At 46.4% G+C, this 27,397-nt stretch overlaps 2 protein-coding genes across 2 annotated transcripts in view; both read right to left on the reverse strand.

The window, feature by feature from the left end:
- The window catches only part of LOC147118223 (uncharacterized), a 186,110-nt gene that overhangs the window by 18,028 nt on the left and 140,685 nt on the right, over positions 1-27,397 (reverse strand). The gene's annotated exons all lie outside the window — the stretch shown is intronic.
- Positions 79-27,335, reverse strand: LOC147118224 (uncharacterized). Its single transcript, XM_085983683.1, has 3 exons — positions 27,004-27,335; positions 1,969-4,925; positions 79-90 (listed from the first exon to the last, which is right to left on the reverse strand). The coding sequence occupies exons 2-3, from the start codon at positions 3,493-3,495 to the stop codon at positions 79-81; spliced, it is 1,539 nt and encodes a 512-aa protein (XP_085839809.1). The 5' UTR covers positions 3,496-4,925; positions 27,004-27,335.

Consider the following 27,397-nt stretch of genomic DNA (forward strand, 5'->3'; position numbering starts at 1 on the left):
CCCAGGCACGGACATCCAGCACCTCGATCACAGCAAAAATTCACAAAACAATGGCAATATAACTTGGAGTAGAGACGGTTAAGTGGAGCTCTGATCGAGTTGCTCAAAATTATGAGGGGTTTTGATCGAGCAAACAAGGTGAAGCTGTTGTCACTGGCAGGAGGGTCGGTAACGAGAGGACACAGATTTCAGATCATTGGCAAAAGAATCTAGAGAGGAAATGAGGAGACTTTTTTTTTACACAGCGAATTGTGATGATCTGGAATTCACTGCCTGAATGAGAGGTGGAAGCAGATTCAATAGTAACTGTCAAAAGGGAATTGGATATATACTAAAGGCAGAAATTTGCAGGGCAGTGGGACTAATTGCATCGCTCTTTCAGAGAGCCGGCACCAGCACGATGGGCCGAAAGGCATCCCACTGTGTTCTATGATTCTATAACATCAGCTTCTCTCTGCACACGGGTACTGAGAGAACAGGGAATAATCTTTAAATCCAGCCCAGTTATTGGGGGCTCTTAACATTAACAAGCCCCAGTTGCCTGACTGGTTCAGTCCTGGATGTGATTAAAGGTATCGGAAACAGTGGAATCGACTCACCGCAGTCACAATGTGGACACTCTGGTGTGTCAGCGGGTGGGATACTCCAAGGAATCCCTTTCCACACACTGTGGTTGACTCTAATGATCGGGAGTACTGGGGTTTCGGATACCAGATAATCAAGCTCACAAGAACACAAATTGTCTCTCCAGGCTTTATTAAGGGCGCTGCATAACACAGATCGGGTGATAATTCCCTCAATCTGGAGAATAGAAGTACAGTGGATTCACGCACGATCTTCTCGAGTCTGTTCCAACTGACAACGGCTTAAGTGGCCTGTTCTTATACACAAGCTTGGTTACCGCTCAGGAAATGGGATTGTTTGGACCCGTCTGTTGACCGCCTGCTGAACTCCTGCTAATTCAGGGAATTTAGTCCATCTGTGACCAGACTATAACCACAAGCCCGTCTGGTTATCACACCTATACGGTCCGTGAGATTATCAGATTCACACCCAGACGTTGTGCCTTCACTTGTCTGGCACTTCATCCCATAACACGGGTACAGGGGCTCAGTAATGTTTCATTCATCAGAAAAAGACAAAGTACAACAACATACTGGTCAGCTTAACAGAATCTCATCATTTTTATGTGGGTATAAATATAAAAGTCACGAATAAATCCAGGAGGGAATTCAGAAGAAAATTTTTACCCAGAGAATGGTGAGAGTGGGGAACTCGCTACCCCAAGGAGTGGTTGAGGTGAACAGCACAGATGGATTTATGGGGAAGCCACACAAGGGAGAAAGGAATGGGAGGAGATGTTGATCGGGTTAACTGAAGTAGGGTGGGTGTGGGGCATAAACACTGGCATGGACCAGTTGGGCCGAATGGCCTGTTTCTGTGCTGTACATTCTATGTAACACCATCTAAGGATAAGGGGTAAGCCATTTAGGACTGAAATGAGGAGGAATTTCTTCACCCAGAGAGTGGTGAACCTGTGGAATTCACTACCACAGAAGGCAGTAGAGGCCAATTCATTAAATATATTCAAGAAGGAGTTAGATATATTTCTTAAGGCTAAAGGGATCAAGGGATATGGGGAGAAAGCAGGGACAGGGATGATCAGCCATGATCTCAGTGAATGGCGGAGCAGTCTCGAGGGGCCAAATGGCCTACTCCTGCTCCTATCTTCTATGTTTCTATGAACAGTGAAACAAAGGGAATCATCAGCACAACAATCTTAAAGATTAAACAGCAGTACAAGAATTTATAAAACATTCATCCATTCCACGTTCATGTCACCCCAGATGTCTCCAGGGCCCTGCGCTACAGAACAATGTGAAATCGCTGGTGTGTCAGCAGATTCGAGGACCAAGTGAATCCCTTCCCACACACAGAGCAGGTGAACGGTCTCTCCCTAGTGTGAACGCGCTGGTGTCCGTTCAGATTCCTGGAGCTTTTAAAGCTCATCCCACAGACAGAACATGTAAATGGTCTCTGATCGGAGTGAACTCGCTGGTGTTGCTTCAGATCTTCAGAGGTTTTAAAGCTCATCCCACAGGCAGAACATTTAAATAGTCTCTCATCAGTGTGATATCGCTGGTGTTTCAGTAGGTGGGATGACCGAGTGAATCCCTTCCCACACACAGAGCAGGTGAACGCCCTCTCCCCAGTGTGAACTCGCTGGTGTGTCAGTAGGTGGGATGACCAAGTGAATCCCTTCCCACACACGGAGCAGGTGAATGACCTCTCCCCGGTGTGAACTCGCTGGTGTCCGCTCAGATTACTGGAGCTTTTAAAGCTCATCCCACAGACAGAACATGTAAATGGTCTCTGATCGGAGTGAACTCGCTGGTGTTGCTTCAGATCTTCAGAGGTTTTAAAGCTCATCCCACAGGCAGAACATTTAAATAGTCTCTCATCAGTGTGATATCGCTGGTGTTTCAGTAGGTGGGATGACCGAGTGAATCCCTTCCCACACACAGAGCAGGTGAACGCCCTCTCCCCAGTGTGAACTTGCTGGTGTCTCACCAGGCTTGATGACCAAGTGAATCCCTTCCCACACACGGAGCAGGTGAATAACCTCTCCCCGCTGTGAACTCGCTGGTGTGTCAGTAGGTGGGATGACCAAGTGAATCCCTTCCCACACACGGAGCAGGTGAATGACCTCTCCCCGGTGTGAACTCGCTGGTGTCCGCTCAGATTCCTGGAGCTTTTAAAGCTCATCCCACAGACAGAACATGTAAATGGCCTCTGATCGGAGTGAACTCGCTGGTGTTCCTTCAGAGCCTCAGAGGTTTTAAAGCTCTTCCCACAGGCAGAACAGTTAAATGGTCTTTCATCAGTGTGAACTCGCTGGTGTCTGCTCAGATTCCTGGAGCTTTTAAAGCTCATCCCACAGACAGAACATGTAAACGGTCTCTCATCAGTGTGAACTCGCTGGTGTGTCAGTAGGTGGGATGACTGAGTGAATCCCTTCCCACACACGGAGCAGGTGAAAGGCCTCTTTCCTGCTCTCTCCAGCTGGTGTCCCTTCAGCTCCTGGGACATTTGAAAGCTTTTCCCACAGTCGGACTGTTTCACCGGCCGCTCCCCAGTGTGAACTCGCTGGTGTGCCAGCAGATTCGAGGACCGAGTGAATCTCTTCCCACACACGGAGCAGGTGAACAGAATCTCTCCTGCTCTCTCCAGCTGGTGTCTCTTCAGATCCTGGGACCTTTTAAATCTCTTTCCACAGTCAGAACATTTAATCAGTCTCTCATTACTGTGAACAAACTGGTGTCTCAGGAGGGTGGCAGAATGAGAGAATCCCTTCAAAAACACAGAGCAGGTCAACGGTCTCACATCGGTGTGGACAAGCTGGTGTCTCAGCAGCACGGATGGTGCAATTAATCCCTTCCCACACATGGAGCGGGTTAAAGGTCTCTCCCTAGTGTGAATTTGCTGGTGTATCATCGGAGCGGATGGCTGAGTGAATCCCTTCCACACACGGGGCCGGTGAACGGCCTCTCCCCAGTGTGTAGCCACTGGTGTCTCTTTGGGTACTTGTCGATTTTGAAGCTCTTCCCACACTCAGAACATTTAAAAGGTCTCTCATCAGTGTGAACTCGCTGGGGTGCCAGCAGATTGGAGGACCGACTGAATCAGGTCCTGATGAATCGAGCGACTCTGTCTGTTCTTGACGTGATGTTTGGTCTGAGCTTCCTGTCTGTAAATGCTCCACTTCTAAAACCCTGTGAAAGGAGTGTAGATAAAATTCAGTACAGAAAAGTGTGAGCGGATACATTTTGCTAGGATGAGGAGAGAAAATACCTGCTAAATGGTACAATTTTAAAGGGGGTGCTACAAGGGAGCTTGTGCTCAATTCTTTAAAGGTGGCAGGACAGGTTAACAAAGCAGTTAATAAAGCTCATGGGGTCCTGGGCTTTATAAATAGAGGCAGAGAGTACAAAAGCCAGGAAGTTCTGCTAAACCTTTATAAAACACGAGTTCAGCCCCAGGGCAATATTGTGTCCAATTCTGGGCAGCACACTTTAGGAAGGATGTGAAGGCTTTGGAGAGGGTGCAGAGATATTTACTAGAATGGTTCCAGGGATGAGGGATGACAGTTCCGTGGATAGACTGGAGAAGCTGGGGTTGTTCTCCTGAGAGCAGAGAAGGCCAAGATGAGATTTGATAGGCGGTAAAAATCATGAAGGGTTTAAATAGTAAATAAAGAGAAACTGTTTCCAATGGCGGAAGGTCCAATCACAAGAGGGCTCGGATTGAAGGTGATTGGTCAAAGAACCAGAGGCGACGGGAGGAAAAACTTTTCTTATGCAACGGGTGGTTCGGATTTGGAATGCACTGCCTGATAGGGCAGTCAACACAGATTCAACAGTAACACAAAAAGTTAGCATGCAGGTACAGCAAGTAATTAGGGAGGCTCATGGAATGTTGGCCTTTATTGCAAGGGGGATGGAGTATAACAGTAGGGAAGTCTTGCTACAACTCTACAGGGCGCTGGTGAGACCGCACCTGGAGTACTGCGTACGGTTGTGGTCTCCATATTTAAGGAAGGATATACTTGGATTGGAGGCAGTTCAGAGAAGGTTCACTAGGTTGATTCCTGGGATGAAGGGGTTGACGTATGAGGAAAGGTTGGGCCTGTACACATTGGAGTTTAGAAGAACGGGAGGTGATCTTATTGAAACATATAATATTCTGAGGGGGCTTTATCCGGCGGCCCACACTGCGCCTGCACAGGACACACACCGGCCGTGCTGTGATCGCTGCTCTCTCCTTCCACGTGCAGAAGCTGATGATGTTCAGGTCCCGATGAATAGAGCGACTCTGTCAGATCATGGTCTGAGCTTCCTGTCTGTAAATGCTCCACTTCAAAAACCCTGTAAAAGGAGTGTAGAAAGGGGTAAGAGGGAGAATGTTGCCTCATGTCCCACTTTCCCAGCCCAGGGGCAGCGAAGCTGATTTTCAGGCCCCAGCTGCTGCACAGGTTGGTTGAATGTATCAACAGCAATGGCGGCTGCAATCCCCACATGCCCCCGCGCTTCAGAAAGTGCTCCGGCCGCCGCACTGAGTTGTGGCTGACCCCACACATGCGCCCCATGGCCCCGCCCTCTCGTGCTCCACAGGCGCCCGGCCCGCACCGCGCATGCTCAGCACACACCCTGGGCCCCTGTCAATCATTCTCCCCCGCACCTGCGCGCTGGGCCCCTGAGCTCCAGGCTGCCGCGCGGGACTTTCTTTGTAAAGTCGGTGTTGGTGAAGAGCCACAATCAGTGAGTTTTGCGAGGGGGTGGAGTGAACTGCAGCACGTGATAGCGGGGCCTGTGACTGACGGGAGCGCTGACCAATAGGAAGAGCGCGGGCGGAGCCAACTGGTGGCGGGTCCACCAACCAATGGCGGCGCGGCAAAGGGGGCGGGGCCTCCTCTCCAGCTCAGGTGCGCTGGGGCCGATTGTGACGCACTGTCCCCAGGTGAGAGCAGCTCAGTCAGCACAGAGCTGGGGCTGGAATCTGGGAGAGGGGCCGCAGGCAGTGGGCCTGGCAAAGGGACCATCACTGATTGAATAATAAACAGGGGTAAGGGGACACTAACCTCACATCATATATATCTATAGCTTAAGTAGACAGATTTTAAGCCAAACGATGGGACCGATGGCTGCAATTCCTGTGCCATGCGGGAACTCCGGGACGCTTCACGTGTCCTGGTGAACCGCGTGTGCAGGCAGCGCCTCCAGTAGCTGGAACTCGAGCTCAGGGTCTCTGAGCTTGGGGAGCGGCTGGAGTCACTGCCGGGCAGACAGGAGGCTGAGAGTTTCCTGGAGCGCACGTTCCAGGAGGTGGTCACCCCGCAGCCACAGAGAGTTTGTGGGAATTGTAACTGGGTGGCCGCCCAGCAGGGTTTGAGGAGGCAAGGCAGTGCAGGAATCCACCGGGAGTGCGGCGCTCTCAAACCGGTTTTCAGTGCTGAATCCCGGTGAGGGTGACGACACCTCGGGGGAGAGTGCAGTCTAGAGCGCATCCACTGCACTGTGGGGCAAGGCCAATTTCAGTGGGATGAGAATGGATCTGGCCCGGGTAAATTGGAATCAAAGATTGGCAGGAAAAACTGTAGAGGAACAATGGGCTGCCTTTAAAGAGGAAATAATTCGGGTACAGCCGAGGTACATTCCCACTAAGGGGAAATGTAGGGCAACTAAAGTCAGAGCTCCCTGGATGACGAAAAAGATAGAGAGTAAGAGGAAGCAGAAAAAGAGCATGTATGACAGATGTCAGGTCGAGAATACATCTGAGAATCAGGCTAAATATAGAAAGTTCAGAGGAGAAGTGAAAAAAAAAATACGAGGGGCAAAGAGAGGGTATGAGAATAGAATGGCAGCTAACATAAAAGGTAATCCAAAAGTCTTCTATAGGCATATAAATAGTAAACGGGTAGTGAGAGGAGGGGTGGGGCCGATTAGGGACCAAAAAGGAGACCTACGCATGGAGGCAGAGGGTAAGGCTGAGGTACTAAATCAGTACTTTGCATCTGTCTTCACCAAGGAAGAAGATGCTGCCATAGACATAGTGAAGGAGGAGGTGGAGGAGACACTGGATGGGAGAAAATTGATAAAGACAAGGTACTAGAAAGGCTGGCTGTACTTAAAGTAGATAAGTCACCAGGACCGGATGGGAAGCATCCTAGTACGCTGAGGGAAGTGAAGGAAGAAAGTGCGGAGGTACCGGCCATAACCTTCCAAATCCTCATTAGAAACTGGGGTGGTGCCAGAGGACTGGAGAATTGCAAATGTCACACCCTTGTTCAAAAAAGGGTGTAAGGACAAACCCAGCAACCACGGGCCAGTCAGTTTGACCTCGGTAGTGGGGAAGGTTTTAGAAACAAAAATCAGGGACAAAATTAACAGTGTAGATTAATTCAGGAAAGCCAGCACGGATTTGTTAAAGGCAAATCGTGTTTAACCAACTTGATGGAGTTTTTTGATGAGGTAACAGAGAGGGTTGATGAGGGCAATGCGGTTGACGTGTGCATGGATTTCCAAAAGGCGTTCGACAAAGTGACACATAATAGGCTTACCAGCAAAGTTGAAGCCCATGGAGTAAAAGGGACAGTGGCTGCACGGATAGGGAATTGGCTAAGTGACAGGAAACAGTGAGTAGTGGTGAACGGTTGTTTTTCGGACTGGAGGAAGGTACACAGTGGTGTTCCCCAGGGATCGGTTCTAGGACCACGGCTTTTCTTGATATATATTAATGACTTGGATGTGGGTGTACAAGGCACAATTTCAAAATTTGCAGATGACACAGAACTTGGAAGTATAGTGAACAGTGAGGAAGATAGTGATAGACTTGAAGTGGACATAGACAGGCTGGTGGAATGGGCGGACACGTGACAGATTAAATGTAATGCAGAAAAATGATAAGTGATACATTTTGGTGGAAAGAATGAGGAGAGGAAATATAAACTAAAGGGTACAATCCTAAAGTGGGTGCACGAACAGAGAGACTTGGGGGTATATGTGCACAAATCATTGAAGGTGGCAGGGCAGGTTGAGAAACCAGTTAAAAAAGCTTACGGGAACCTGGGCTTCATGAATAGAGGTAAAGAGTACAAAAGTGTTGAAATTATGAACCTTTATAAAACACTAGTTCGGCCTCAACTGGAGTATTGTGTCCAATCCTGGGCACCGCACTTTAGGAAGGATGTGAAGGCCTTAGAGAGGGTGCAGAAAAGATTTACGAGAATGATTCCAGGGATGAGGGACTTTAGTTACATTGATAGACTGGAGAAGCTGGGGTTGTTCTCCTTGGAACAGAGAAGATTGAGAGGAGATTTGATAGAGGTGTTCAAAATCAAGAGGGGTCTGGACAGAGTAGATAGGGAGAAACTCTTCCAATTGGCAGAGGGGTCGAGAACCAGAGGACACAGATTTAAGGTGACTGACAAAAGAACCAAAGGCGACATGAGGAAAAACTTTTTTACGTAGCGAGTGGTTAGGATCTGGAATGCACTGCTTGAAAGGGTGGTGGAGGCAGATTCAAATCACCGCTTTCAAAAGGGAATTAGATAAGCACCTGAAAGAGAAATATTGCAGGACCTCAGATTCCTGGGGCAGGAGGGACCAGTTCTGGGGCAGGAGGGACCTGTCCAAGGTGGACGGTGTAGTGTATGTACTTTGAAGAAGGAACTATATTCTGCAGCCCCTGTATACTGCAGTACCAGTAGTGACCACCCAGGTATATAAGCCTGTGTAGTAACTTTGTATAGTAGTTCCAGTTTTGTCTCCATTTAGTAAACACCTGTTATAACCAACTCCTGCAGTCCGTGTCTCAATTACACACGGACATTACACTGGCGACGAATAGATCCGAACTTACCTACAGTTCTGCATCACCTCACGGGGATCCATCCCTGAAGTGAAGTTGTTAGAGGTTGAGGCCAGAAGGAAGAAATCCAAAAAGAAAAAAACAGAAGAAACGGGCATCGACCGTGGGCAACCGCCCTCTGATTCATCGAATTCAAAGATTTGCAGGAGAGGCTGTCGAGAGCTGGGCTTGGTTATCCAGTCTATGGTGTTCCAGCTAATCAGGCTGGTGGCAGGTAGTACACTGATCCTTCCTGGGCTGCGGCGGGCTAGAGCTCGATCGGGTGGCTTTTCAACAGGGCCGAGCAGCGTTGTCGGGAAGAGGATAGAGAGAGAGAGAGAGAGAGAGAGTGGAGCACACAGGGCGTGGCTGGTGCTACGAAGCCGGGCAGCGTACAGACCCGAAAAGAGGGAGGAAAGTGTCCCATAGGGTCTGCTCTGACGACGGGAACAGTAATTAAAATAAAAGAAATTAGAAGCGCAGAAAGCCGCGAGGAGCTGTAGTTTGCCACGGGGACCGCGGAGAGCGGCATTGGCAGCAGCGCGGGGGGGAAGTGCGCGAAGACCATAGGGCGTCGCCATCAAGGCATAAAAACGCCAGCAACAGCGCTAGCAGCAGCGGAAAAGACAGAAAGCGTGGGAGGCGCCATCTTAATCCAGCGGGGAAGGCAAAGCGTGGGAGGCGCCATTTTGTCCAATCGGGGAAGAAGGCAAAGCAAAGCGTGGGAGGCGCCATCTTAGATCTCCAAGATGCCGAAGACTGGCAATATCACTGCCTTCGATAATGCAATAGAAGACTGGACCACGTATGTGGAAAGAGTCGAAGTATATTGCAAGGCAAATGAAGTAGCCGATGAGAAAAAGGCATCGGTACTACTAAACTTAATGGGTGCAAGAACGTACGGCCTATTGCGGAACCTGATCACTCCAGTCAAACCGATGACAAAGAGTTTTAACGAAATTGTTGATATCCTACAGGAACACCTAAATCCTACACCACTGCTGATAGCAGAAAGATTTAAATTCCACAAGAGAAATCAGCATAAAGATGAGAGCAATGCTGATTACCTTACGGAACTACGCAAGCTATCAAAGCACTGCCAGTTCGGAGCAGGACTGGCAGATACCCTACGGGACAAATTTGTCTGTGGACTCCTGAGTGAAGGAACACAGAAGAGGTTACTCTCAGAGAAAGAGCTGACGCTAGATAAGGCTTTCAGCGTGGCAGTATCGTACGAAGCAGCAGCAAGGGGAGCTGCGGAAATACAGCAAAAGCCACAGGAATACGGCACCCACGAAATGACACGGGGATTTGAAAAATGTTATCGCTGCGGCAGAACAACCCATGACCAGACGGACTGCTGGTCCAAGGACAAAACATGTAGACAATGCGGAAAGATGGGACACTGAAATAAAGAATAGATTTGCCTTCCAAAGTTAGGCTTTATTAACTTTAAAATCGGCAGCATATCTTTCTACATCCAGTCCCAACTAAAGCTAGAAAAGGACTGAATTTAAGGTAGCCACAACACATCATGTAATCATCAACTACCAATGAGATTACAACACATATCCCAAGGCAGTTAACAAACAACGAATCACAATACTTTTACTAATCAAGGAATAATCACCACATTCACCCCTCCTTTAAAATATATTCCAACCTAATAACTTTTACAATTTACAATTAATTATTTACAACTAAACTATGCACGAGAATAAAACTATTTACATAACACAATACTAAATGAACAACAATAATAACATTACGCATAAGTATTAAGTATCTCTCAACTAAAACAATATACTATAATATTACAACAATTTTTAAAACATTACTATCAATTTAAAAGTCCATTTTCAATTGGTCAACCGGATATCTTGTTCGTGTCGACCTTCTTAACCTTGGTGAAATTCCTTGCCCTCCCACGCCAGAAGGCACAGAAGTATCTTCAACAGGAAGGCTATCCGTATCCCGATTCTCAACGGTTTCCGGATTAGAAATCCCATCAGGAGATGAACTGGGACGGTCATAAACATCTATCAAAGGCTGACTAATAGAAGTATGATTATCTGCAATCGGATTGGAAATATTCGTAGTATCTGTAACAGCATCCACATTATCCGAATCATGACCATTATTATTATCCTCAGAAGAGGGCTGGCCCCCACAAGGAGCCAAGTCTTTAATTGAAACAGTACTTTCTTTCCCATCTTGGAATCGAATATGAGCATATTGGGAATTTGCCTCCAACAGCTCCACCTCCTCCACCAAGGGGTCATATTTTGACAATCTAACATGGCGTCGAAGCAACACAGGTCCCTGCATAGTAAGCCATGAAGGTACCGAATATCCCGTAGTAGATCTCCGCAGATAGTTAAAGAGCCTTTCATGGGGGGTCACATTAGTAGCCGTTGAAAGCAATGATCTAATGGAATGCAGGGCATCAGGCAGTACCATTTCCCACTGTGTATTCTTAAGGTTTCGGGATGTCAACGCAAACATAACTGCCTTCCAGATCACCCCATTGTATCGTTCGCACTGTCCATTACCCTGGGGATTATACGGGGTAGTTCGACTAGTAGAAATTCCCTGACTCTGAAGGTATTCCTTCAACTGGGAAGACATAAAAGAACTTCCCTGATCCGAATGGATATACGCAGGCATCCCAAAGATGACAAAAAGTTGAGTCAAACATTTAATAACTGTAGCAGCTGATACATCTGCACAAGGAAAAGCAAAAGGGAACCTTGAAAACTCATCCACAACAGTAAATATATATCGGTTTTGAGTAGTTGAAGGAAGAGGTCCCTTAAAATCAACACTCAAACGTTCAAAAGGAGAAGTAGCCTTTATAAGATGAGCTCGTTGAGGCTTAAAGAAATTCGGTTTACACCGAGCACAGATAGAACATGATGAAGTCATCCGCTTGACGTCTTCAACTGAAAAAGGCAAGTTCTTACTGCGTACAAAGTGTATCATCCTCGTAACCCCAGGATGACATAAGGCATTGTGAAGATTAATAAGCGTATCTCCGTGAATCACCGAACAATAAGCCCTCGACAGTGCATCAGCAGCAACATTATCCTTCCCCGGGCGATAAACTATGTCAAAATGGTAACATGCCAACTCAATCCTCCATCTCATTATTTTATCATTCTTAATCTTTCCAAAATGTTTAACATCAAACATAAAGGACACAGATTTTTGGTCAGTTACCAACGTGAAATGTCGCCCCGATAAATAATGTCTCCATTTACGCAATGCTTCTACTATTGCGTATGCCTCTTTTTCTATTGAGGAATGTCTTTTTTCACTATTATTCAAAGTACGTGAGAAAAAGGCCACAGGTCTTCCATTCTGGTTCAAAGTAGCCCCAATTGCAAAATCCGAAGCATCCGTCTCAATCACAAAGGGAACCTGCTCATCAATGGAATGCACAACTGCTCCTAAAATATCCTTTTTAAAATTCTCAAAACATGTCCTGGCCTCCCATGATAGAGGATATGTCGTAACCCGAATAAGAGGCCGGATCTTCCGTGAAAAATTTGCAATCCAATTAGAATAATAAGAAAACAGTCCAACAACTCGTTGCAAAGCCTTAGAATTAGTAGGACAAGGTAAATCGATCAATGGTCGCAGACGTTCTGGATCTGGTTTAATCTTATTTCCCGAAATAATATACCCCAATAGATTTACCTCAGTAGTCGAAAAGACACATTTCTCTTTGTTAAAAGTTAAACCAACTTTTTCCGCAGCTTGAAGGAATCTTTTTAAAATAGAATCATGCTCCACCCTTGATTTGCCACACACTGTGATGTCATCTAAGTATGAAAAGGTGTCAGAGAGGGAGTTATCACTTATAAAAGCATCCATTGCCCGTTGAAAACAAGCAACACCATTAGTAACACCAAATGGTATTCGGCAAAACTGATACAGCTTTCCACCAGCCTCAAAGGCCATATATGGTTGATCCTTCTTAACAATAGGAATCTGATAAGCACTCTTTAAATCAATAGTGCTAAAAACTTTATACTGAGATACTTTATTGATAAGCTCATCAATCTTAGGCAAAGGGTACGCATCTAATTGAGTATACCTATTAATAGTTTGGGAATAGTCTATCACCATTCGTTTCTTGTGTCTCTCATTAGTCGTGACAACTACCTGTGCTCGCCAAGGCGAACAACTAGGTTCAATGATTCCTTCCAATAAGAGACGTTGAACTTCAGAATTAATAAATTCTCTATCCTGACTACTATATCTTCTTGACTTGGTAGCAATTGGCTTACAATCCGACATCAAATTGGAAAAAAGTGATAATGGAGGAATAGATAAAGAGGTTAATCCACAAATAAAGGTGGCTTAGTCCCTCCAAATGAAAGACTAAGAGACTCGTGTAACTGAAGCTCATCATGTCCAATCAAAATATCCGCACAGAGATTAGGCAAAACAGATAGGCGTATATCAGTATACATATTACCCAGAAGAACCATTTTCACAAAGCAACAACCAGCTATTTGTGAAGGGTCGTCTGAGCCATACACACCTGATACGTAACAGGCGAAATTTTCAAATGCTTCTCCTTCGCAAACTGAAGACTTATAAAACTCTCAGTGCTGCCCGTATCTATAAGGGCCTTCACTTCCAACCCATTAACTTGAGCCGTAACTATAGCTTTGTTTAGGCCATGAGCAAATGCAGCAGAAATTGATGCAATAAACGCCCTATCTAAAGGCTGAATAGTCACAGAAGAGGTAGTGGAGGAAGACCCTCCCACACCAGGAGAAGGGAAGGTAATTGAACCTGATGATTTGCACACACGTGCATAATGACCTCTCTTGCCGCATTTACTACACACAGCCTCCCGAGCAGGACACTTCAGACGAGGGTGCCGGATATTCCCACAAAAATAACACTTCTGAATCCTAGAGGCAACGGCCGCCGAAGTAGAAACTGTTTCAAAATCTAGTAAACCACTCCCATTAAGTCCACATAATTCCTTTTCATCCGAAACTGCCGAAACCATAGTCGCAGGCCGATTAAAAAGAGCATAAGAATCTGAACTTCTCTGAGCCATATCCAATGTAGAAGCTTGCTCAAAAGCACTTTTTAGATCCAGAGTCTTATTTTCTAGCAACCGCTGACGAATTGATCTAGACAGTAATCCATTAATAAAAGCATCCCGTACAGATTCGTCCTTATATTCTTCAGCCGTCACAGCCTTATAATTACAGTCAACACTAAGGCACCGAAGTGCTTGTAAATAAGTATCCAAAGATTCTCCCACCTGCTGCCTACGGGCAGATAGAAGATGACGTGCAAATACCTTTTACTAATCAAGGAATAATCACCACAGACACATTGCACGAGTTTGCAGGTCCGGGAAGAAGACTAACGACAACAAAAAGACTACTAAGGAAAGGTACAGGAAAGTACAAAAGATGACGGACAGTAGTTCCGAAGACCAGAAGAGCGATAGTGAATCCGGGAGCAAGAGACTAAGCTGTCTCAAACTACACAACGTAATCGCAAAAGAGGATCACCAAACCATTTGGGTCACCCTCACGATAGCAGGGTCCCAAGTCAAAATGGAATTGGATACAGGATCAGCCCTGACCGTCATGAATCGACGAGACTATGAGCGGCTATTCTAACACATACCCTTGAAAGACACATCCATTGTCTTGAAGACATATACGGGGCAGAAAGTATACCCCAGAGGGAAAATAAGGGTGCCTGTCGAATACAACGGCAAGGAAATACAGAAATTGTATCTGTACATACTGCAAGATGGTGGACCACCATTATTGGGACGTGAATGGATCAGAAAGATAAGTTTAGACTGGCACTCCATTCAGGCACTGACGGTGGCTGGTAAAAAGGATGACGACATCACACCTGGACGATTGTCAAAAATTTTGGCTAACGCTAAAGAGGTATTTCAACAAGAACTGGGAACTCTTAAAGGTATAACCACCTCGATAAAAATAGAAGAGAATGCAATTCCCAAGTTTTTCAAAGCAAGACCGGTACCGTATGCAATTCGCCCAGCCGTCGAGGCAGAGCTAGAGAATCTGGAGAATGCAGGCGTGCTAACTAAGGTAGACTGGAGCGAGTGGGCAACACCCATCATTCCTGTCATGAAGAAAACGTTAAACAATAAGTCTGAGGAGCCAAGGAAGGTTCGCATCTGTGGGGACTTAAAGGTGATTGTGAACCCAGTCCTTCACACAGTACAGTATCCTCTTCCGAGGATAGAAGATATTTTCGCCTCACTATCTGGAGGGAAACGTTTTACAAAAATTGACCTAGCGCAAGCATATTTGCAGATGGAGGTTGAAGTATCCTCTAGGAAATATCTCACGATAAACACTCACAAAGGTCTTTACCAGTATAATCGACTGGTATTCGGAGTTGCATCAGCTCTGGCTAAATGGCAAAGAGCGATGGAACAAGTCCTGCAAGGGATTCCGGGGACTCAGTTACTTGGACGACATCCTAGTGACAGGTGAAAATGACAGTGAACACCTTGCCAACCTAGAGCAGGTGCTCACTAGACTAAGAGAACATGGGCTACGAGCCAATCGCCCCAAGTGCGAGTTTTTTAAGGAACAAATATCGTATTGTGGCCACGTGATTGATGAAGAGGGGTTACATAAGTCCCCTGACAAAATTGAAGCGGTAGTTAAGGCTCCAGCGCCTGAAAATGTGTCGCAACTGAGGTCATTCCTCGGATTGGTGAATTACTACCATAAGTTTTTGCCGAATTTGTCCACAATTCTGCACCCACTGAACACCCTGCTACAAACTGGAGTAGCATGGAAATGGAGCGATGAATGTAAGCGGGCCTTTCAGAAGTGTAAAGGCCTGATCACTTCAAGAGAAGTATTGGCTCACTACAACCCATCACTACCGATAAGACTGGCGTATGATGCGTCTCCCTACAGCGTTGGAGCGGTACTGTCACATAAATCCCTTGATGGTTCAGAGAGGCCGATAGCTTTTGCATCACGCTTGTTAACTGCAGCCGAGCGTAACTACGCCCAGATTGACAGAGAGGCCCTCAGCCTGGTGTGGGGGGTGAAGAAGTTCAATCACTACCTGCACGGACAGAAATTTACTCTACTAACTGATCATCAACCTCGTCTCCATTTTCAACCCTAAGAAGGGCGTCCTGATAATGACAGCACAACGGCTACAGAGGTGGTCCCTTTTCCTAGGGGCACACCAATATGACATCGAGTACAAAGGAATTAAACAGCATGGGAATGCTGATGGATTGTCGCGCCTACCGTTGCCGACGGTGGAAGAAGCACCTGCAATGGATCCTGTGGAGATATTCCACTCGACCATAGTCGAATGTCTACCTGTGACGAATGCAAACATAGAAAAGGAAACACGAAATGACCCGGCACTCTCCAGGGTCTATGATTTAACGGTGAAGGGATGGCCAGCACATGGCGAACCACTGTTGCCAGCATTCTCGCCGAGAAGAGAACAGCTGTCAGTGTGCCGAGGAACCTTGATGTGTGGATCCAGAGTAGTAATTCCACCCAAATTGAAGGATAGAGTGCTCAATGAGCTTCACGACGGTCATCTGGGAGGGGTAAAAATGAAGAACTTAGCCAGAGCGTTTGTGTGGTGGCCGGGAATCGATAGAGAAATCGAAGAGATGACCAAGAGCTGTACAGGATGCCAGAAGGTCCAAAACGCCCCACCACAAGCCCCTCTACATCCATAGGAGTGGCCCTCATCTCCATGGCAAAGGGTACACATTGATTTTGCTGGTCCATTTATGGACTCGATGTTTTTAAATTGCGGTGGATGCACAAAGTGGCCAGAGGTAATAAAAATGTCCTCAACCACCACAGAAAAAACCATCACAGTCTTACGAACCATATTCGCCAGCAATGGGCTGCCTGAACAGATTTGCTCCGACAATGGACCACAGTTTGTGTCGGAAGAGTTCCGGAGGTTCTTAAAGAACAATGGTGTTAAGCATTACACATCCGTCCCATATCATCCAGCCACCAATGGATTGGCTGAGAGGTTCGTTCAAACATTCAAGGAGGCTATCAAGGCAATGTGTAATGAAGACATACCCCTACAACACAAGGTGGATAACTTCTTGTTTGCCTACCGGAATGCGACACATGCGGTTACCAACCAAACTCCAGCCATGATGTTCTTCAATCGAAGACTACGATGCCGCTTGGATTTGGTTAAGCCAAACATCAGAAGAGATGTGGAGAACAGGCAGTTTCAGAATATGAATGAAAGGCCGACCAGGAGTTTTAAGATAGGTCAACCAGTTTTGGCCCGGGACTACCGCACAGAGAAATGGCAGCCAGGAACGATCTGCACACGGCAAGGACCTCTAATGTATACCGTGGACGTTGGAGAGAGGAGAGAGCATTGTAAGACGCCATGCTGACCAGATTCTAGAGTCACTGGAAAACGTCAAATCCACACCACGATCCGATACACCTGGTGATGAAACCGAAGTACCAATTGCATCTACCTCAGAATCGGTGATATTGGAAGCAGACAAACCAAACAACAACGTTGATCCCGAATCAACTTTGCCAGAAGAACCTGATACCCCAAAGAGGCGTTATCCAGACAGAATCAGGAAGCCTCCTCAAAGACTGAATTTATAATTGCTTAACTTCAGCTAATGTATATAGCAACTGTAATTGTAAATATGTTATGTAATTATTAATCGAATGTTATGTACTGTTTAGCTAAAAGGGGAGGAATTGTAGTGTATGTACTTTGAAGAAGGAACTATATTCTGCAGCCCCTGTATACTGCAGTACCAGTAGTGACCACCCCGGTATACAAGCCTGTGTACTAACTTTGTATAGTAGTTCCAGTTTTGTCTCCATTCAGTAAACACCTGTTATAACCAACTCCTGCAGTTGTTGTCTCAATTACACACGGACGTTACAGATGGGTTGTACCTCAACAGAGCTGGGACCAATGTCCTCATGGGACGGTTAACTAGTGCTGTGGGGGAGGGTTTAAATTAATTTGACAGGGGGATGGGCACCAGGGTGAAACATTAGAGAGGAGAAACAAGGTGAAGAGAGGATTGGGAGAGGCAAGTAGCACTAGAGGGACAGAATTGCTGGTCATCTTCCAAAATTCAATAGACTCTGGAACAGTTCCCATGGATTGCAGGGTAGCTAATGTTACCCCACTATTCAAAAAAGGTGGTAGAGAGAAAACGGGCAATTATAGACCGGTAAGCCTGACATCGGTAGTGGGGAAAATGCTAGAGTCCATTATAAAAGATGTAATAGCAGAGCACTTGGAAAACAGTGACAGGATCGGACAAAGTCAACATGGATTTACAAAAGGTAAATCGTGCTTGACTAATCCACTGGAATTTTTTGAGGATGTAACTGGTAGAATAGATAAGGGAGAACCAATGGATGTGGTGTATTTGGACTTTCAGAAGGCTTTCGATAATGTCCCGCATAAGAGATTAGCGTGTAAAGTTAAGGCACATGGGCTTGAGGGCAAGGTACTGACTTGGATAAAGAACTGGTTGGCAGACAGGAAGCAAAGAGGTGGAATAAATGGCTCTTTTTCTGAGTGGCAGGCATTGACTAGTGGGGTGACGCAGGGATCAGTCCTAGGACCCCAGCTATTCACAATATATATATATATATATAATAAATAAATGATCTACACGAGGGAACTAGATGTAATATCTCCACGTTTGCAGATGACACAAAGCTGGTTGGGCGTGTGTGATGTGAGGAGGATGCTGAGAAACTCCAGTATGATTTGGACAGGTTGGGTGATTGGCAGAAACATGGCAGATGCAATATAATGTGGATAAATGTGAGGTTATCCACTTTGGTGGCAAAAACAGGAAGGCAGATTATTATCTGAACGGCAACAGATTGGGAGAAGGGGAAGTGCAACGAGACCTGGGTGTCCTTGTGCACCAGTCGCTGAAGGTAAGCATGCAGGTGCAGCAGGCGGTTAAGAAGGCAAATGGTATGTTGGCCTTCGTAGCGAGAGGGTTTGAGTACAGGAGCAAGGATGTCTTGCTGCAGTTGTACAGGGCCTTGGTGAGACCACATCTTGAGTATTGTGTGCAGTTTTGGTCACCTTATCTGAGGAAGGATGTTCTTGCCATGGAGGGAGTGCAGCGAAGATTCACCAGGCTGATACCTGGGATGGCAGGAATGATGTATGAGGAGAGATTGGGTCGATTAGGCTTATATTCGCTAGAGTTTAGAAGAATGAGAGGCGATCTCATTAAAACTTATAAAATTCTAACAGGACTAGACAGACTATATGCAGGAAGGATGTTCCCGATGGCCGGGGAGTCCAGAACCAGTGGTCACAGTCTAAGGATAAGGGGTAAGCCATTTAGGACTGAGATGAGGAGGAATTTCTTAATCCAGAGAGTGGTGAACCTGTGGAATTCTCTACCACAGAAGGCAGTTGAGGCCAATTCATTAAATATATTCAAGAAGGAGTTGGATATATTTCTTAAGGCTAAAGGGTTCAAGGGATATGGAGAGAAGGCAGGGACAGGGTACTGAATTTGGATGATCAGCCATGATCGCATTAAATGGCAGAGCAGGCTCGAGGGGCCGAATGCTCCTATCTTCTATGTTTCTATGTTCAGCCTCAGACAGATGTTAGGGAGAGGGATGGAGTCAGTGGCTAGGGAACGGAGTTTGTGGGGTGTCTGTCCCTTTAACTACAATTCATAGAATTATAGAAATTTACAGCACAGGAGGAGGCCATTCGGCCCATCTTGTCCGTGCCAGCCAACAAAGAGCTATCCACCCTAATCCCACTTTCCAGCACTTGGTCCGTAGTCCTGTAGGTTACGGCACTTCAAGTACTTTTTAAATGTGATGAGGGTCTCTGCCTCTCCCACCCTTTCAGGCAGTGAGTTCCAGACCCCCACCACCCTCTGGGTGAAAACATCTCTCCTCAAATCCCCTCTAAACCTCCGACCAATGACTTTAAATCTGTGCCCCCTGGTTATTCATCTGTCTGCTAAGGGAAATAGGTCCTTCCTATCCACTCTATCTCGGCCCCACATAATGTTATACACCTCAGTTAGGTCTCCCCTCAGCCTCCTCTGTTCCAAAGAAAACAACCGCAGTCTCTCCTTATAGCTAAAATTCCCCAGCCCAGGCAACATCCTCGTAAATCTCCCGTCTCGAGCAGTCAAATCTTTCCTGCAATGGGGCGAGCAGAACTGCACGCAGCACGCTAGCCGGTGGCCTAACTGGTGTTTTGTACAGTTCAAGCAGAACCTCCCTGCTCTTACATGATACAGAAATAGAGGCACTGATGTATGAGGAGAGATTAACATAGAAGATAGGAGCAGGAGTCGGCCATTCGGCCCCTCGAGCCTGCTCCGCCATTCAACGAGATCATGGCTGATCATCCAAATTCAGTACCCTGTCCCTGCCTTCTCCCCATATCCCTTGATCCCTTTAGCCTTAAGAAATATATTGGGTCGATTGGGCTTATACTCGCTGGAGTTTAGAAGAATGAGAGGGGATTTCATTGAAACTTATAAAATTCTAACAGAACTAGACAGACTAGATGCAGGAAGGATGTTCCCGATGGTCGGGGAGTTCAGAGCCAGGGGTCACAGTCTAAGGATAAGGATTAGGCCATTTAGGACAGAGATGAGGAGGAATTTCTTCACCCAGAGGGTGGTGAACCTGTGGAATTCTCTACCACAGAAGGTAGATATGGGGAGAAAGCAGGGACCGGGTACTGAATTTGGATGATCAGCCATGATCTCATTAAAGGGCTGAATGGCCTACTCCTGTTCCTATCTTCTATGTTTCTATGTTTTTATGATCACTACACCCACAATGCTCTCCCACTGATACCCCTTCCACCTGCCCGGCTAAGGTTAAGGGGAGATCTGATAGAGGGGGTCAAAATCATGAAGGGTTTGGATAGAGTAAATAAGGAGAAACTGTTTCCAGTGGCTGGAGGGTCGGTAACCAGAGGACACAGATTTCAGGCAAAAGAACCAGAGTCGACATGAGGAAACAGATTTTAAACACAGCCAGTTATGATCTGGAACGCGCTGCCTGGAAGGGCGGTGGAAGCAGATTCAATAGTAACTTTCAAAAAAGAAGTGGGTAAATACTTGAAGGGGAGACATTTACAGGGCGAGGGGAAAGAGCAGGGGGGAGTGGGACTAATCGGAGAGCTCGACCAAAGAGCCGGCACAGGCACGGTGGGCCGAATGGCCTCCTTCTGTGCTGTTTCATTCGATGGTTCCGTCCCCATAATGAGACCTTCTCAGCCCCGGTGTCCTCCTGGTGAATCGGCCCGGCACCCCCTCCGAGGCCAGTGTGTCCCTTTCTGAGGTGCGGTGCCTGAAACTGAAGGCAGTCCTCCGGATGGGGCCTGAGCAAGGCTCTGGACAGCTGAGGCATGGCTGTGGATATCTGGAGTTGTGGTGTAGACAGTCCGACCTTGTCAAGTTAAGTGGGTGGCGATCAGGAGCAGGTGCCCTTTCCTCCCAGGGTGCTGTCACACTGCATTAGGGCTCATGGGATTGGGGGTAATATTAGCATGGATTGAGGATTGGTTAACGGTCAGAAAACAGAGAGCAGGAATAAACGGCTCATTTTCAGGCTGGCAGGCTGTAACTAGTGGGGTCCCGCAAGGATCAGTGCTGGGGCCTCAGCTATTCACAATCTCCATCAATGACTTAGATGAGGGGACCGAGTGCAATGTATCCAAGTTTGCTGACGATACAAAGCTAGGTGGGAAAATAAGTTGTGAGGAGGACACAAAGAGGCTGCAAAGGGATATCGACAGGTTCAGTGACTGGGCAAGGACATGGCAGATGGAATATAATGTGGAGAAGTGTGAAGTTATCCACTTTGAACATAAGAAATAGGAGCAGGAATAGGCCACTTGGCCCCTCGAGCCTGCTCCGCCATTCAATAAGATCATGGCTGATCTTGGGCTCAAAGCCACTTCCCCACCCGCTCCCCAGCACCCTTCACTCCCTTATCTTGCCAAAATCTGTCTATCTCCACCTTAAATGTATTTAATGACCCAGCCTCCACAGCTCTCTGGGGCAGAGAATCCCACAGATTTACGACCCTCTGAGAGAAGAAATTCCTCCTCATCTCAGTTCTAAAAGGGCGACCCTTTATTCTGAAACTGTGCCCCCGAGTTCTAGATTTCCCCACGAGGGGAAACATCCTCTCTGCATCTACCCTGTCAAGCCCCCTCAGTATCTTATATGTTTCAATAAGATCACCTCTCATTCTTCTAAATTCCAATGAGTATAGGCCCAGCCTGCTCAACCTTTCCTCATAAGTCAACCCCCTCATCTCTGGAATTAGCCGAGTGAATCGTCTCTGAACTGCCTCCAATGCAAGTATATCCCTCCTTAAATACGGAGACCAAAACTGTACGCAGTACTCCAGGTGTGGTCTCACCAATACCCTGTACAGTTGTAGCAGGACTTCCCTGCTTTTATACTCCAACCCACTTTGGTAGGAAAAATAGAAAAGCAGAGTATTTTTTAAATGGTGAGAGATTGGGAAATGTTGGTGTTCAGAGGGACCTGGGTGTCCTTGTACACGAGGCACTGAAAGTTAACACACAGGTGCAGCAAGCAATTAGGAAAGCAAATGGTACGTTAGTCTTTATTACAAAAGGATTGGAGTATAAGAGTAAAGTCTTACCGCAATTATATAGGGCCTTGGTGAGACCACACCTGGAGTATTGTGTACAGTTTTGGTCTCCTTACCTAAGGAAGGATATACTTGCCTTAGAGGGAGTGCAACAAAGGTTCACCAGACTGATTCCTGGGATGGGGGGATTGTCCCATGAGGAGAGATTGAGGAAACTGGGCCTATATTCACATGAATTTTGAAGAATGAGAGGTGATGTCATTGAAACATCTACAATTCTTCCAGGGTTTGACAGGGTAGATGCTGGGAGACTGTTTCCCCTGGCTGGGGAGTCTAGAACCAGGGGTCACAGTCTCAGAATAAGGGGTCGGCCATTTAGGACTGAGATGAGGAGAAATTTCTTCACTCAGAGGGTGGTGAATCTTTGGAATTCTCTGCCCCAGAGGGCTGTGGAGGCTCAGTCATTGAGTATAATCAAGGCTGAGATCGATAGATTTTTGGACTCATGGGGAATCAAGGGATATGGGGATCGGGCGGGAAGGTGGGGATGAGGTAGAAGATCAGCCATGATCTTATTGAATGGCGGAGCAGACTCGAAGGGCTGAATGGCCTGCTCCTGCTCCTATTTCTTATGTTCTTAAGAAAGCTGTTTGCTATAGCCTGCTGCCCCATGACAAATACACAGAGGATTTCAGTTATGTGGAGAGACTGGAGAAGCTGGGATTGTTCTCCTTGGAGCAGAGAAGGTGCAGCGGAGATTTAATAGAGGTGTTCAAAACAGGAAGGGTTTTGATAAAGTAAATAGGAGCATGGGAACAGGAGGAGGCCATTCAGCCCCTCCAGCCTGTTCCGCCACTCAATGAGATCATGGCCGATCTGTGTCTTAACACCACCCACCTGCCTTGGCTCCATATCCCTTTGCTCCCTTGTCGAGCAAAAGTTTATCGCTCTGGGATTTAAAATGATTTATTGAGCTGGCATCGACTGCTTTCTGTGGGAGAGGGTTCCACACTTCTACCACCCTTTGTGTGAAGAAGTGTTTCCCAACTTCTCTCCTGAATGGCCTGGCTCTGATTTTAAGGTGATGTCCCCTTGTCCTCGACTCCCGCACCGGCAGAAAAAGTTTCTCTCTATCTACTCTACCAATTCCTTTCAAAATCCAAAAATCCTCAATCACTCCTTAACCTTCTAGATTCCAGGGAACACAAGCCTAGTTTATGTAATCTCTCCCTCATAATCTAGCCCTTGGAGCCCGGGTAACATTCTGGTGAATCTGTGCTGCACTCCTTCCAAGGCCAATATATCCTTTCTGAGGTGCAGTGCCCAGAACTGTACACAGTGCTCCAGGGAGTTCCTGGGAATTAATGTGCATAGGTCCCTGAAGGTGGCGGGACATATTGAGAGAGTGGTTAACAAAGCATATGGGATCTTGGGCTTCATAAATAGAGGTATTGAGTACAAAAGTAGAGAAGTTATGCTGAACCTTTATAAAGCGCTGGTTAGGCCACAACTGGAGTATTGCGTCCAGTTCTGGTCGCCACACTTTAGGAAGGATGTGAAGGCCCTTGAGAGGGTGCAGAGGAGATTTACCAGAATGGTTCTGGGGATGGGGGCTCTTAGCTACAAGGACAGGTTGGAGAAGCTGGATTTGTTTTCATTAGAGCAAAGGAGGTTGAGGGGTGATTTGATAGAGGTGTACAAGATTATGACAGGTTTGGATAGGCTAGACGGGGAAAGGCTATGCCCACTAGTTGATGGCACAAGGACTAGGGGACACAGATTTAAGGTTTTGGGCAAGAGATACAGGGGGGAGTGAGGAAAAACTTTTTTACGCAGCGAGTGGTGAGGACCTGGAACTCGCTGCCGACGGAAGTGGTGGAAGCGGAGACACTCAATGTTTTCAAGGGGAGACTGGATAGGCACTTGAGGGAAATAAACTTGCAGGGCTACGGGGATAGAGCGGGGGAGTGGGACTGACTGGATTGTATACAGAGAGCCGGCACGGACTTGATGGGCCGAATGGCCTCCTTTGTGCCGTTATGACTCTGTGACTCTCTGGGGTCTAACCAGGGCTTTGTATAGCTGTAGCTTATAAGGAGAAACTGTTCACAGTGGCAGGAGGGTCGGTAACCAGAGGACACAGATATAAGGTCATTGACAAAAGAACCAGAGGCGAGGTGAGGAGAATTTTATTGACGCAGCGAGTTGTTGTGATCTGGAATGCGCTGCCTGAAAGGGCGGTGGAAGCAGAGTCAATAATAACGTTCACTGGGGAATTGGATAAATACTTGAAGGGGAAACATTTTCATGGCTATGGGGACAGAGCAGGGGAGTGGGACTAAATGGAGAGCTCTTTCAAAGAGCCAACACAGGCACGATGGGCTGAATGGCCTCCTTCTGTGCTGTATGATTCTAGGAGCCACTCCTAGAGTGGAGTGGTGCCCACAGGGATCGCTTGGCAGGAAATTGGGAGGAGGTGGTTCACACGCAGACAGCATCTGATTTCGAGACGCTGTCCTTTTAAAATTGGTCCTCCACAGGCAAGGAAGGACTCGGTCCCTTTAATTAAAATCACATTGAAAAGGAGAGTCCCTGTCCCTTTAAGAGCCCTCCGCCCACCACTCCCACCTTTTTCGTAAAGTCTTTGAAATTAATAATAAAAGTTAATGCAGAAAAAATGAGTGTGTCTGACTGTATTTTAGTGAGTATCTGTGTCTGTGTGTCTGTCTGTCTGTATGTGTGCGTGTCTGTGTAGAATAGCATCATAGAATGATACAGCACAGAAGGAGGCCATTCGGCCCATCGTGCCTGTGCCGGCTCTTTGAAAGAGCGATCCAATTAATCCCACTCCCCTTGCTCTTTCCCCAAAGCCCTGTAAATGTTTTCCCTTCAAGTATTTACCTCAATCTCTTTTGAATTATAATATTGAATCTGCTTCCACCGCCCTTTCAGGCAGCGCATTCCAGATCACAACAACTTGGTGTAAAAATCTGTTTCCTCATGTCACCTCTGGTTCTTTTGCCAATCGCCTTAAATCTGGTTTCTGTCCCTTCAGCCATTGGAAACGGTTTCTCCTTATTTACTCTCTCAAAATCCATCCTGATTTTGAACAACACTATCAAATCTCCTCTTAATCTTCTTTGCTTAAGGAGAACAAGCCCAGCTTCTCCCGTCTCTCCACGTAACTCAAGTCCCTCATCCCTGGTCCCATTCTCGTAAATTTCTTCTGCACCCTCTCTTAGGCCTTGACATCCTTCCTAAAGTGTGGTGCCCAGCGGAAGCCTAGCCAGTGCTTAGCATAACCTGCTTGCTTTTGTACTCTATTCCTCTATTATTAAAGTCAAGGATCCTGTATGCTTTTTTTAACAGGCTTCTCAACTTGTCCTGCCACCTTCTAAGATTTGTGTACATACCCCCCGAGGCCTCTCTGTTCCTGCACCCTCTTTAAAACTGGACCATTTAGTTTATATTGCCTCTCCTCATTCTTCCTACCAAAATGAATCACTTCACACTTCTCTACATTAAATTTAATCTGCCACGTTTCTGCCCATTTCACCAGTCTGGCTACATCCTCCTGAAGTCTGTTACTATCCTCATTGTTTGCTGCATTTCTGAGTTTCGTGTCGTCTGTAAATTTTGAAATTTTGCCCTGGATCCCCAAGTCCAGGTCATTGATATATATCAAAAAAAGCAGTGGTCTGAATCAATGTTCACGTTACGTTGCGCGGCCACGCAGCGGTCTGGAGGTCCCGTGCAGCCGGCTCACCGTCCTATAAATGGAATAAACGCGCATGCGCGGAAATTTGAATGGGCCGTGCAGCCCGTTAAAGGGGCCACGCACCTCAAAAAAAGAGGGAACATTGATCCTAATACCGACCCCTGGGGAACATCACTGTTTACCTCCCTCCAGTCTGAAAAGCAACCGTTCACCACTACTCTCTGCTTTCTGTCAATTCAATTCAATTCGCTTTATTGGCATGTGGCATGACAAGGTACTTCTTATGTTGCCAAAGCATCGAAAAACATTCATGGTTGTACACAAAAATACAGATCTGTCCATAGTGTATAAACAGATATATCCCTGAGTGTATAAATATACATTCATATAATTTGTATATACTCTTTTCTTATATTTAGTGGTTGTCCCTCTGTTTATGGCAAGCTGTAACATAGTGTGCTGCTAAGGTTACACAATTTCTCTCTTCCCCTAGCAGGTATGGGAGTTTTTGGTCGTCATTCAAATTTCTGAATTCCGGGCATATTTTTGTGAATTTTGGGTAGAAATTCTCCCTTATGTCCTGATATTTTCTACAAGCTGTGAGGAAGTGCATCTCTGTCTCCACCACTCCCTGACTGCAGTGAGAGCACATCCTGTCCTCTCTTGGTAGCCGGGTCTGCCTGTGTCTACCTTTGTCGATCGCCAGGCTATGTTCACTAAGTCTGTACATTGTCAAGGTTTTTCTCAGTTTGCTATCCTTTACCATGGTCAGGTAATCAGCCATGTTGTATTGTCTGTTTAGGGCCAAGTAGCAATTGAGTTTGCTTTGGGTTTTTGTTGTTTCTGCCCAATATGACAGATATTTTTCCTTTTGCTTAGCGACGATTTCCTTGGCAGAGAAGTGGGAGAGGGCGAGTGCAAACAGCACCTGATTTCTCGCCAAGCACTCACGGGAGCAGGGGATTTGCTCTCATTTAAATGTCAGTCTCTTAAATATATATTATAAAAAGGGAGATGCTGTCCCTTTAAAATCAGTCATCCACGGGGACGCGGTCCCTTTAATGAAAATCTCATAGAAAGAGAGCGCCTGTCCCTTTAAGAGAACCCCCACCACTCCCATATTTCTCTTAATAAAGTGCTTGAAATTAATAATTAAAAACGCAGAAAATTAATATTAAAAAAATTAATTCAGGGAGAAAAAATATTTTTACTCACATTTGCTCCACAGGGTTCCTTGTTTCTGTTTCATCAATTTAAAAACAAACTGCTTTTTTTACTATCAGCCATGATCGCATTGAATGGCGGAGCAGGCTCGAAGGGCCGAATGGCCGACTCCTGCTCCTATCTTCTACGTTTAAAACAAGTATCTTCTGTAAAATAAAATTAGTTTGAGCTGTAAAAGGAACATAAAAAATAAACTTTCCCAGGATCACAGATTCTAACCAGGCCAAAATAACAAAAAAGAATGCTGGAAAAACTCAGCAGGTCAGGCAACATCCGTGGAGAGAAATTTACAAAATGGCGGCGGGCCGATCCCAGGTCCCGCCTCCTCCTTCGCCGCGATTGGTTGGAGGACCAACGCCCCTGGGTCGGTGCTCCAGACTCCGCC

The sequence above is a fragment of the Somniosus microcephalus genome, chromosome 4 (assembly GCF_052327205.1).
Source record: "Somniosus microcephalus isolate GS21.2 chromosome 4, FLI_Smic_1.0, whole genome shotgun sequence".
Classification (NCBI taxonomy): Eukaryota; Metazoa; Chordata; class Chondrichthyes; order Squaliformes; family Somniosidae; genus Somniosus; species Somniosus microcephalus.

Coding starts and splice junctions, on each gene's coding strand:
- LOC147118224 (XM_085983683.1), bottom strand. CDS start 3,495: ATGATACACCAGCAAATTCACACTAGGGAGAGACCTTTAACCCGCTCC.